Source organism: Oryctolagus cuniculus, chromosome 13 (assembly GCF_051225735.1).
Source record: "Oryctolagus cuniculus isolate XC-2025 breed Fujian yellow rabbit chromosome 13, ASM5122573v1, whole genome shotgun sequence".
NCBI lineage: Eukaryota > Metazoa > Chordata > Mammalia > Lagomorpha > Leporidae > Oryctolagus > Oryctolagus cuniculus.
The window spans coordinates 14,472,501-14,486,224 of record NC_142879.1 but is presented as its reverse complement, the minus strand read 5'-3'; the positions used below and the strand labels follow the sequence as shown (position 1 = coordinate 14,486,224).

General features: G+C 39.8%; 1 protein-coding gene across 2 annotated transcripts in view; it reads right to left on the bottom strand.

Moving 5' to 3' along the window:
- The window catches only part of NEK7 (NIMA related kinase 7), a 151,060-nt gene that overhangs the window by 57,478 nt on the left and 79,858 nt on the right, over positions 1 to 13,724 (bottom strand). The window contains exons 3-4 of one of the 2 annotated variants that reach the window (XM_051821072.3): positions 11,384 to 11,524; positions 33 to 95 (exon numbers count right to left, since the gene is read on the bottom strand). In XM_051821072.3, the coding sequence (XP_051677032.1) occupies positions 33 to 95; positions 11,384 to 11,524 (204 nt within the window). The remainder of the gene's footprint in view (positions 1 to 32; positions 96 to 11,383; positions 11,525 to 13,724) is intronic. The other variant, XM_070055072.2, reaches the window with a different exon arrangement.

The following is a 13,724-nucleotide window of genomic DNA, read 5'->3' as shown; positions in this document are numbered from 1 at the left end:
ATGTCTGAAATAGCCAGTAGTTTATTATTTACCTTAAGGAGGTCTATTTCCTTGATGCAATCAGCACGTGCTTTGGCATCCATCAAATCAAATATCTGAAAACAGAATTCAGAATTATTTAATAAAATTATTTATGATTCAAGCCATATCAATTTGTTATAATGCTCTCTATATAATCACATATATACAAGTATGTTTTCTGTCTTGCTAACTTTTTGTTACTGTGGCGACCAATAGGTATTTCATTTCATATTACCACTAAACCTGACATTTTTCCCTCCAGAGTAATCAGTATTAAAAATAGAAAAAGAATAGCTACATATCTCTTGACTTTCAGTTCTTAAGTTCAAATCAACAAAATAGAGGTTTTGACCAATAACAGTCAATATGCATTGAACCATTAATATATATTAAATGTATTGCATGAACTACCTCATCTAATTTTTACTTAGTCCATATGAAGATGAGATTAGTATTCCCATTTTACAAATGAGGACAAAGAAGTTTAGAAAGTTTAACAGAGGGGTGAGTATTTGGCAGAGCAGTAAATACACCAGTTGGGACTCCTGCATCCCATCCCATATTGAGATGCATGGGTTTACTTCACAGTTCGACGCCTGATTCCAGCTGCATGCTAATGCATACTTTGGGAGGCAGTACATGATGGCTCAAGTATTTGGGCACCTGCCACCGACACAGGAGACCCAGACCGAGTTCCCAGCTTGTACTCTCTGTCTCTCTCTCATTCTCTGTCTCTGTACCTCAAATAAATTTTAAAACATAAAAACTAAAAGAAAGCTTAACAGACTGACAAAAGGTCACACACCTGATCAACAGAACATCAGAAGGTATGCTCAGAATTATTCAACTACAACCTAAGCTCTGAGCCATCAATCTCAAATCTAAAACATCTAAGGTATGGACTCTTGGCAGGGTAATATCTCTCCAAAGGATGAAAACTGCTTCTTCTCTTTTTCTAAGTATAAAGAACAGAAACACAGACCATATATAAGCAGATATACTATGTACATTGCATTAAAATTTCATGGGGCAGTTAATTTAGGGGGAAAAAAAGTTTTAAAATCTTCCTTGGAGAAAATAAGGAAGAAAAGGTTGAACAATATAAATCTAATGTGAAAAATATGAAAATTAATAATACAATCAACAGATGTCAGGGGTCTCTAAAAACAAAGAAAACTTTCAAGGTTCTAAATCTGTATAAAACACATCAAAAAATAAAAAAGCAGTAATTTAGCTACTGCAGTCAACACTACCAAGTTTTTAATACCCTAGTCACATACAGCTTTGTAAAGCTGACATTTTTAGTTAACTTGATCAAGTCTTTCTGACTCACACAGCCAGTTTGTTCCAGGAAAAGTAGATGCATAACTGGAAAGTGGTACACTCAAGTCTTTTTAATTAGAGGTGGAATTACTGATAATTATCACAGTGCCGGCCTCTTTATACAAGCTGAGATAATCTTCACCGTTTGTGTAAAATAGGTAGTACTGGCTCCAAATTACGGATGAGGACAGAAGCTCACTGTCTTTCTAACATGCTATGGTCACAAAACGAGTGACAGACCAGGACTTCAACCTGTGTTTTCTCCATCGGCCCGAGCTGTCATGAAGTCTGATGCATACGTAACTAACTAGTAAGTACTAAAATGTAATGTGTGCAAAGTATGAAATCAGAAACCTAAAGAAAGGATTCCCATATGGGCAGGAAATAACATTAGAGACGAAACTTGAAAGAATTATAGAAAATAATGATATTTAAAGGTAAATATGAATGTAAAATTACATCTTATGAGACGTAACATTTGGTGGATTTCATTCCTAATATCCAAAAATGTATATTTCTAATTTTTCCTTAAAAAATGAAAAATCAGTGAAGACATTAAATAAATTTTAAAACAAAAATATAATGTACAAACTCATTGCCCCTGGCTTTTGTGTTCAGCACCTCCTTCTAGTTCTTGTACAAATGCCTGTGTTTTTTAACTAGTGAAAACAGCAATAGCATGTAAACTGATATATATGCTTTGTCATCTAACATCATAGCAAAATGCCTTTTATATTTCATTATAGTCTTCAAATTATTTTGGTTCTACTGTTTCTAATGAAAACTTCAAGTACTGACTTCATGTTTTATAAGTTTTAATGTAAAATGAGTACTGCACACTCCTATGGTTTGGAAAAATACATAATCATATTTTAGTTAACGGTTCATAAAAATAGACAATCTAGTTGACATCAAATTTTCTCAAATTAAACAACAGAAAAGGAAATGTGTTTGCTGGTGCGTGTATTAGAAACAGTAACTTCTATTTTCTCCGTTAATAGTAATTTTAACTTAGTATCTTAACTACAGTGAACCTGTGCTAATTACCATCGTTTCAGAAAGGAAGTGAACAGGAAGGAAAGGAAAAGAAAGAGAACTGGACTATGAATGTCAAGTCATCACGGAGTGCACATAAAATGTCTAGTAAGATATTCTTGGCAAACACGAAGCCCTGTTAAATATCAAACTTTGGCAAAGTGAAATAATAGGTAAGCTATACAAGGACACCAATAGTGGAATAAAAAGTAAAACAAAAGCTACCACCATCAAAGCACAAACAGCATGATTCTACTTCCTGAAGGAGGGAGAAACCTTGTACACCAAAACGCTCCTCAAGAACATAGGAGCTTTACTCTTCACAGGCATGATTGGCACGAATAACCTGAGCCTGGCTACAGACAGCTTCCATCGCTCATGCCCATGTTTGCTACCATCTACAAAGAAGATCATCTAATTATTAGCTTTTACAGATACAAGTAAGAAAACAAGCTTGCAGTCCATAACAATTCACGCCATTAGGTGCAGAATGAAGACTGGAACACAGAAAATTATCTTACAGCGTACTGAAGAACTACTTGTACAAGTGCTATGAGAACTTCAACAGCAGGTGGAGTGGTGTAGGGTGGCTGGCAGAGCTCCCAATATTTGATTTATACAAGCAGTAAACCATAATACTACTCAGAAAGATTTTTAGTGAAAACAAGTAAAATCAAAGTTCCTTATTTAAAGGAATAAGCTTCAAGCGGGTATCTGACATAGCACTTAAAATGCTGCTTGGGACACCCACACCCTATACCACAGTGCCTGGCTTTGAATCCTGGCTCCACTCCCAATTCCAGCTTCCTGCGAGTGTAGACTCTGGAAGGCAGTCATCCACATGCAAGACCCAGAGGGAGATCCTGGCTCCTGGCTTTGACTTGGCCCAGCCGTGGTTGTTGCCAGGGGAATAACATTTGGGGAGTGAACCACCAGACGGCAGATCTCCCTCTCTTTGTCTGTCTAAGTGTGTGTCTCTCTGCCTTTCAAATAAATATTTTTTTTAAAATAAAGGAACGAGCTTTACATTTAGCAAATTCTATACAGAAGTCATTCATTCCCCCAAACTGCAAAATGACATCAGAAAAATTATGCTGCTCAATAGCACACTAAATAATAACAAACAGTAATATACACAGAAAAATTTTAATTTGACGTTGACACAGACTTGCACTTCAGAATCAAAATGGCAAGAGAATTAATGAATTCTAGCCAAATCATGAATGCTGACACTATTCTTGGGAACTGCTAGTCACAAGGGACTTGAGGTAACTCAATATGCTGGGAAGCACAAAATTCTAAGTATCTTATATTTTTGAAGGAATTCCTGAAAAAAATTTTAGGAGACATAAAAAGGATAATGTGGCACTAGTAATTAAAGTGAAGAAAACCATGAACTTGGAGACACATGCTAATTAAATCTTCCAGTAATCACTGATGGGCAAAAAAAAGCAAGAGTAAGTGACACGTAAAGATTTATTTGAGAGCTTTAGGAAACCTTTAGCATACATGAAACATCAAGATAGAAACATGCTATACAGAAATGTCTCTTTCATTCAGTTTATAATTAATTTAGAATTATAAATTAACTTGTATTTTAAGTTAAGTTTCATAATATCAAAGGTTGGTTCTCAAACACTAGGAGAAATAAGCATTACAGGCATATTTACAGCAAAACTTAAAATCTGAACCAATTATATTTAACTAGAAATTGTATCCTTTCTTTTTCTCTAAGCCAACAAAACAAGATTAAAGCAAGCACTGAATTTTTAGATTAAGTCATTCCCAGACACAGATTCAAAGCTGTCTGGTGATTTCATGAGTTAAAAAAAGGCAGTATGTATGGGGTTAGTGGAGAATCTGGATTTGTAAATATCTTTTTCATAAAATATTGATAAGCAAGTCTTCAGAAGTCATCTTTTTCAGCTCTAACAAAGTTTCTTTGGGTTTTTTAAACTTACTTTACACTTGGTAAGAGCAAAGTTATGTTAACAAGTATTGGCTAATATATTCTTGGTATTCTCTGAATCATTTTAAAAGTTTTCTTCTGACACTTGGAGGTTGTGCCAGAATTACTCACAACTAATGAAGCTGAAAAGGTTCACACTAGGTGTCTTAAAAAAAGGAGAGACCTTACAGTTAGTTAACAGAAATGTCCGTAAAAAGGCATGTGTCAAACTGCTAGAAGAAAAATCACTTAAAATATAAGCAAAGAAAGGACTTAAAATATGTACACTCAAACCTGGCATCTTTCATTTTAAATAAACCTCACATATGTGGAAATCTTAACCAAGTATCGTCCAAGCCTTACCATTTAAGGCTGGGGGCCTGTCTAGATAGAAATTACATTCAGTGAGCAAAATAATCTCCAAAGAATTAAAGTCCCCTACTAGCCAGTCTCTGCCTAAACACAAAGGCTAAGCAAGGTCAGGCCAGTGGTGCTGTAGCATAGCAGGTAAAGCCACTGCCTGCAACCCATGCATGCTGTATGGTTGCTGGTTTGAGACCTGGAAACTCCCCTTCTGATCCAGCTCCCTGCTACAGGGAAAGCAGCAAAAATATGGCCCAAGCACTTGGGATCCTGCCACCTATGTGGGAGATCCAGATGAAGCTCCTGGCTTTGGCCTGGCCCAGCCCTGTCTGTTGTGGCCATTTGAGTGAATCAGCAGATGAAGATCTCTCTCTCTCTCTCTCTATCTCTCTCTCTTTCTCCCCTCTCCCCCTCCCTCCCTCTCTCACTCCCTTTCTCCCACTCTCTGTAATTCTTTCAAATAAATAAATAAATAAATGTTAAAAAAAAAAATAAGATGAGCCCAAGAAGAGTTCTATCCTGGTGCCAGAAACTTTGCTCCTTCTAACCCATCCTGTGATATACTTTCTGTCACCTTCTCTCAACCTCATGCATAATACCTCTGAACTAGAATTTAAAACACAGGACTCAGTTTCTTTCTCACAGACTCTTTAAAGCTGTAGCAAACGAGAGTATGAAACTAGATAACTATTTGTGCCCTTAATTATTTCATGACCATTAAAAAGCCTTTTTGAGATGCCTTTTAACTCAACAAACTCATAGATAGTTATGGATAGTTCCAATCCATCAGTAAGCACTACTCAGTAGGCTTCCTTAATATTTGAAAAATTATTGTGAAACTTATGCTTTGTTCAGATTTTGTGAGGACTTGAAAGTCAGCAAAGCTTGGTCAGGGCCAGGGCTATGCCATAAAAAGCCATCCTACTGAGGTACATCGGTAGCTGTGAGAATGTAGGTATGGAAGATGCAAAGAATTCCAAAAGTATAACTGTGAGAGATACTCCAAAAGTAGGAAAAAGAATCCACTGACATGAATATAAAAGGGGACACCCAGAGAGGTAGAAAAACTAAGATGGTACAATCAGGCAATTCAGAGAAGATGTGGGTACTGAGGCAGGAGATTCTACAGAGAGCAGGAAGAATGTAAGCGAATGATGTCTACAGGCAGAGAAGGCAGGCCCAGCTGGGAGGAATGGTGCAACTGGTCAAGCAGTCTTAACACAGACAGGAGAGCTGGAGTTAAGAGAAGACAGGTGGGGCTGGAGCTGTGGCGCAGTGGGTTAATGCCCTGGCCTGAAGCGCTAGCATCCCATGTGGGCGCCAGTTTGAGACCTGGCTGCTCCACTTCCGATCCAGCTGTCTGCTACGGCCTGGGAAAGCAGTCCTTGGGCCCCTGCATCCACGTGGGAGACCTGGAGGGAACTCCTGGTTCCTGGCTTCCAATCGGTGCAGTTCAGGCCATTTAAAAAATAAAAAAAATAAAAATAAAAGAGAAGAGAGGAGGCAGCCTGGGCTACTGAGCATGGAGGAGCAGCAGCTGCGGGGAACAGGGGCTGTGCCTGAGGCTTCAAACAGCTGGCGGTTCAGGGTTCTTCTCTATCGTGGGACTCCATTCCAGTGGGAAGTACAGGAGTATTGCTACTAAAGGAGAGTAAGTACCTTCCCTCCAGAAGCACCACAAGAGAGAACTTGAGTCCTTCTCTCCTATAGGACCTGGAGCCATGAGCTCATGTGAAGAAGAGACATAAGTAAATAAACACTGGAGAGGAGTCAGGGGTGGGACAATGGGGATATAGCAATGTGGGGGCACCTACTTCAAAATTTTCTCAAGCAGGCCAGCATGGTGGAGCGATGGGTTAAGCTGCCACCTACAACACCGGCATCCTGTATGGGTACTGGTCCAAATACCAGCTGCTCCACTTCTGATCCAGCTCCCTGATAACTGCCTGGGAAAGCAGCAGAAGATGGTCCAAGTACACACATGGGAGATCAGAACGAAGCTTCTGGCTCTTGGTTTCTGCCTGACCAAGTCCTGGCCATTGCAGCCACTTAGGGAGGGAATCAGTGGATAGAAGATCTCTTTCTCTCTCTCCCTCCCTCTGTTACTGACTTTCCAAAAAAATAAATACATCTTTATTTAAAAAGTTTGCTCAAATAACTGACAAAGGAGTCAGAAAGAAAATCAAGAAAACAGGAAAATCAGATCTCTAGAGTCTGAGACTACAGAATGGTGGCTGGCAGTCACAGTGAGGTGCAGGAGCCAGTCTGCTGGAAGGCAGCAGCAGGAGAGTTGGGAGCGGTAGTTACAGAGGGGCAGTAAACATCAAAAAGACATATTTTCTCTCCAGAAATTTATTTTGAAATCATCTCAAGCAAAAAGGTGAATCTGAACAAAACATATTATCACTTTAGCCTTGTTTTTAAGACTACATAAATTTTTAGCTTTTCAGTAAAAAAAAAAAAAAAATTAAAAACAAAACCCCTGAAAATGGATGTTGCAAAGCCTAACAGTGTTACTGAGAATATAACTTCAGAGTAAACACAGAGAATTTAAGTATTACTGAGTAAGTGAGTACCAGAATACGTCACCTGGGGCCAGCACTACCGTGCAGTAGGTTAAGCTGCCACCTGCAAGCCTAATACTGACATCCCATATGAGTGTCTGTTCAGGTCCCAGCTGCTCCACTTTTGATCCAGCTCCCTGCTGATGCAGCTGGGAAAGCAGATGAAGATGGCCCAAGTGCTTTGGCCCCTTCCACCTATGTGAGAGACTGGGATGGAGTTCTAGGCTTCTGGCTCCAGCCTGGCAGAGTCCTGGCAGAGTCCTGGCAGTTTCAACCATTTGGGGAGTAAACCAGAAGATGAAAGACCTTTCTCTATCTCTCCCACCCTCACTCTCTCTAACTCTGCCTTTGAAACAAATGAATCTTTAAAAAAAAAAAAAAAAACTTCACCTACTATCAAGTAATTTGGGTAGCAATAGTCAGAGAACTAAGAAACAGTGACACTCAAAATTCACACTACTATAATATCATGTCATGAGACTGCTACAATAAAAATTAATTCCAATTACATCACTGTAATTAATGGACTAACTATAATCAAGATTTCATGTAAAAGAGCAAAATAATTCTTTGCTAATCTTCCAACACAAAGGACTAAAGTTTTGAGGCCCAGCTCATGCCACCTGTGAAGGTTCCCTGAGGTCGTTCCAATCTTCCCTCACACCTGTGCTAAAGGCTGCTCCCAGCACAGCGTGGTCTCACAATCTGAGAGGTGCCTTTCTTGTACCCTCATCAGATGCCCTGTGCTGAAGGCTGCTCCCAGTGCAGGGCGCTCTCACAATCTGAGAGGCGCCTTTCTTGTACTCTCACCAGACGCCCATGAGCAGCACTCCGTTTATCTTAGTGCGCCCAGAGCCTCCCACACTTGCCAATGGGTACAGGGGATCAGTAAGTACTGGCAGGATGAACTGAATGATCAGCATGTGGGGAAGCACTGAAGGAGGGAGGCAGGGAGATTGAAATGCAAATACATTTGTCCCCATAATGATTTAAAACGTTGTTCCCTAATTGAATAAGCTAAAATTATCTTCACAACAGCATTTCTATTAGGAAGTTAAATTTAGGGGCGGGCATTTGGAGAGTGTTAAGATGACACCTGATGTGCCCACATCCCATACTGGAGTACCTGGGTTCAAGCCCTGGCTCTGCTCCTGATTCCTATTTCCTGCTAGGGTGCACCCTGGGAGGCATCAGGTGAAAGCACAAGCACTTGAGTCCCTGACATTCACCTAGGAAAGATGGATTGAGTTTCTGGCTCTCAGCTTAGACCTAGCCCAATCCCAGCCCATGTGGGCATTTGGGGGGTAGATAAATGATACTGCTCTCTCTGCGTTAATAAATTAATAAAGTAAGATTTAAACTAGAAGATGCATAATTTCAACATTTAACAAAGCAGCAAGGAATGGCATAATCCAAAAAGACAAGCATTAACTTCCCATAGCAATCTGATGATCATCTCAGTATAAAATGGAGACAGGAGGGAGATATTTAATACTGATTGGAAACACAAGTGTACAAATTAATTCATACTTATTCAAACTTCCAATCAATAAGAAAAAAGTATAGTCAAGTGGAAACAATTCAGATGGTACTATAAAGGATCTAGAAGAGTTTTTTTTTCCCTCCCTCTTCCATCCTTTCCATCTTTTTTCATTATTTCCTTTACTTGTAATTCTATTGACAAGGGGAATCGAATTGCCTTTTTTCCACATTCAGAATCAGTATGAAGGTAGACAAGGGATCTAAGAGGCCCCCAGGGATGGATAGATGTCTCAATCTATCCATCTTCCAAGCTTGGCCACTTCGGGCAAGTGCACAGCTATCTTCTCTCCAGACCGTTTTTTGTAATTTTGTTTTGAAAATAATGACTTTTGAAGATTATTATCCTACTTGAGAATCTATAGTGAATCCTTACATGCCTACTGTACAAATTCCAATGCTCTTCAAAATGCGGTCACACATTTATAGCCTGGCTCAAGTTCCAATTCCACCAACTCAATGGCTCAAACTAACATCTCCAGTCTGTGAACCTTTATTTAAAACATGATCCATGCCACGGGGTTTAATATTTAACTGGCAGGAACAGTATCACTGCTGTCTTTTTAATCATTATTATTTTCCTCATTTCTCAAAGATACATAGTAGAAATCTAATACATTTTTAAATGAATCACAGTTCTTTTATAAGGGAATAATCACTCCAGGAGTCACCTGCTTCATAAACACTAGTGTCCGGCTTCTATATTGTGTTGTCATAGGCTCCATGTGGTACACTGGAAAAGACATGACTGCAATTCTTATATGCTGCTGGTGAGAAAGCCAAACAACTTGGCATTAACTTGTAGTAGACATGCATCCCCTGTGGCTCATTATTTCCATCTTAGGCACAAACAAAAAAGAAATTCTTGCAACTGTGTACTAGGAAAGACGTACCAGAATATCATAGAAATACTGTTTATAACAGCGAACAACTGTAAGCCACATTCACAGGGACCGCCAAGAACAACTGGGTGTCATGTGACAGGGGAAAGGTCAGAACACACGCACCAACACGAATTAACGGCTCAAATATAAAAAATCAAACTGTTGGCACTAGCATGTAGTTATTATACACAGATAATGCACGAATAAAATATGCTTCATTTATATAAAGTTAAAAATGATAAAGTAAACATTTTATTCTAGAAATTTATACAGATATAGGGGAAAACTATAAAGAAAAAGAAATGCTAAACACTAAATTCAAGATATGGTTATTTCTGAGAGAAAAGAGTAACACACCCAATTAAAAATATATTTAATGTTTACTACTTAAGCTAGTTATGGATATGAAGTATCTCTATTATCGTTTAACATACATACCATATAAAATCTTTCTTTAAGATTTATTTTATTTATTTGAAAGAGCTACAGAGAGAGAGAGACAGAGAGATCTTCCATCTGCTGACTTACTTCCCAGATGGCCACAACAGCTGGATCTGAGCCCATTTGAAGCTAGGAGCCAGGAGCTTCTTCCAGGTCTCCCATGTGGGTACAGGGGCCCAAGGACTTGGGCCATCTTCTATTGACTTTGTAGGCACATTAGCAGTGAGCTGGATCAGAAGTAGAGCAGGCTACACTTGAACTAGCACCCATATGGATGCCAGCGCTTCAAGGCCAGGGCTTTAAACCCACTGCACCACAGCAGCGGTCCCACCATATAAAATCTTATACTCCTGAGTTGTGAAAGCTTTTCTAAAATCACTCCAATCACTGAATGTAGGTAAAAAGACCAGCCAAATTTTTAAAGCTTGTAATTAATGTTAAAAATTAGTGGGGGCTGGGGGATGGAGGGATGGTGTTGTGGTGTAGGGAGTAAAGCTGCACCTTCAATGCCAGCATCCCATATGAGCCACCAGTCTGTGACCTGGCTGCTTTGCTTCCAATCCAGCTCCCTGCTAATACACCAGGAAGAAACAGTGGAGACGGCCCAATGCTTTGGTCCCTGCCACTCACATGGGAGACGGGGATGGAGCTCCTGGCTCATGGCTTTGGCCTGGTCCAGCCCTGGCCATGTGACCTGCAAATGGAAGATTCATTCTCTCTCTCTCTTTTCTCCCCCTCCCTCACTCCCTCCCTCTCCTTAAGGCTGATGTTCAAATCAATAAATAAATCAATAAAATAAAAAAGTTAGGGAGCAGGCATTTAGCCTAGAAGTTAAGACACCCATGTTTTATGTCAGACTCCAGTTTCTAACTTCAGTTTCCCACCAATGCAGACTCTAGGAGGCAGCAATGATGGCTCAAATAACTGGGTTTCTGCCACCGATATCAGAGGCCTGGACTGTGTTTCTGGCTTTCAGCTTTGCCTTGACTCAGCCTCAGCCACTGGAGGCAATGAACCAGTGGATGGTTCTTCTCTCTCTGCCTCTCAAATAAATTAATAATAATGATGAAAATTTATTAAAACTTAGTTTCAACTCTGTACTAAATTCATACTTTTAAAATATAATGTTCATTCTTCCCCAGCATTCTCAACTGAAGGTTATCATTACCAAATTATTCAGGAAACACTTTTCACTATTTATTATTAACTATCTATTATTCACATAGTATAATTTTACATTAATTACAAAATTACAATCATCTTACCTGTACTTTTTTTAAAGCTACCAGTACTCCATCCAAGAGACAGGCTGCTCTATAAACTTCACTAAATTGTCCACGACCGATTTTCTTTTCTATTCGAAAGTTGGCTAATGTGTTATAGCCCATATCTGGTCGTAAGGCCTTCTGTAATTAAAAATATCAGAATAATTTTCAATCAGACAGTATACACACAATTGCTCATCATGTCTATGTAAGTAAGTGATACCTGTGGTAAGCCTGCCAACATCTATTCATTCTGCAAATACTTAAAGAATACCTACTCACACCAGGTACTGTTCTACACTCTCAGGACAGAGCAGTTAACTAAACAGACAGCAATCCTTGTACTTGAGGAACACATATTCCAGAGGGCGAGAAAAATAACACACACAGTGAATGTGAAATATTTACCTGCAGGAACAGCAACATGGAGTAGCATGTAAAACCACCACCTATCATATTCACCTGCAGGAACAGCAACATGGAGTAGCATATAAAACCACCACCCATGATACCGGCACCAGTTTGAGTCCCCACTGTTCCCTTTCTACTCCAGCTCCCTGCTGCTGGCCTAGGAAAGGTCTCCCACGTGGGAAACCTGGATGAAGCTCCTGGCTTGGGCTTGACCCAGCCTTGGCCACTGATGCCATCTGAGAAGTAAACTAGCAGTTGGAAGACCAATCAATCAATCTCTCTCTCTCTCTCTCTCTCTGTCACTCCCTCTCTCTCTATAGATGACTTTCAAATAAATGAATGAATAACTTTCAAATAAATTAATATATGCGTATGTATATATATATGTGCATATTGTAGGCATTTGGGGTGGGAACCAATGGATGGGGAATTTCTCTTTGTCTCTCTGCCTTTCATATAAATAAATAAATAAAATTTTAGAATAATGAAATCTAGTGTCCCTTCCAAAACTGGCCATGAGGGTGTCACTGGAGAGAAGAAATGAACAGGTGAGGAACGGGGAGAGGACAATTATTCTATGCTTCTATATAATGTTTAGATGATGAGCCTCTGATCATACTACCTATTATAAACTACAACTTAGAAAAAAATCATTCTGAAGTACCTAGAGAAAGTCTAGGTAGCCTTTGCCAAATTTCTGTCCAGTATCACCAGCGTACCACACTGATACAGACCAGAAACAGACTATTTTAATCAAAACAAGGATACTTCATAGCATTCCCCTCCCATCCTTGTCACTCCTTAACACCTGTGAATACAACCATTTAAAATGTATTCGGGGCTGGCACTGTGATGCAGCAGGTAAAGCTTCTGCCTGCAGTGCCAGCATCCCATAAGGGTGCCAGTTCAAGTCCCGGCTGCTCTACTTCCCATCCTGCTCTCTGCTGTGGCCTGGGAAAGCGGTGGAGGATGGCCCAAGTCCTTGGGCCCCTGCACCCGTGTGGGAGACCTGGAGGAAGCTCCTGGCTCCTGGCTTCAGATCAGCACAGCTCCAGATGTTGAAGCATCTGGGCAGTAAACCAGAGGTTGGAAGATCTCTCTCTCTCTCTCTCTCTCTCTCGGCCTCGGCCTCTATGTAATTCTGCCTTTCAAATCAATAAATAAACATTTTAAAAAATTAAAATATATTAATGTATGTACAAGGGGTCTTGTAAAAGTTTCATGGAAAATATGTACTATGAAAAGCTGCATGGATTAAAAATAATTTGTACACATATAAACTTATAAAAAAAGAACTCCCTATAACTAGTCTTTAGTTTAATCTAATGTTAGTCTAATCTATAATTTATTTGATAGTTCCCTCCTTTTTTGTTCACAGAATCTTTGAGTTAAAGAGGATCTTACATATACTCATTTAGTGCAACCGGTTAGTCAATGCATGACACACTTATTTAACTTCCTGGCAGCTATTTAACTTCCGCAAAGCACATTTCCAGTGGAAAGGAGTTTCCCACCACATCAGTACATTTTTAAACAATACTTTTTTTTCTTTGGTGAAAAAGGTCATTACTTTTTTGTTCCAACGATTCTGGCACATGATCTGTGCCAAGCACCATGCTGGCAAGGGAAGCGGGAACGGAGCAGTCATGTTTTCTGCTCTCACAGCACCTACCCAGGCATGGACCCTGAGAGAAGCGGCGGCACCGCGGTCATCCACAGCTGGGGACAAAACTCAGCTTCCACATCTACCCACCGTCCCAGTTCTTTTGTTCCTCTGCTTGTTCACGGCTTCATTCGTTCCTCTGGTCACTCAGTTATGGGGTGAACATTAACTGGATGTCCATCTGAGTCAGACCTTGTCTGTGGCTGAGAATACGACACACAGGCCAGGAATACTGCCTTTCATGCTCCCACAGGCACTCGTTTTAGT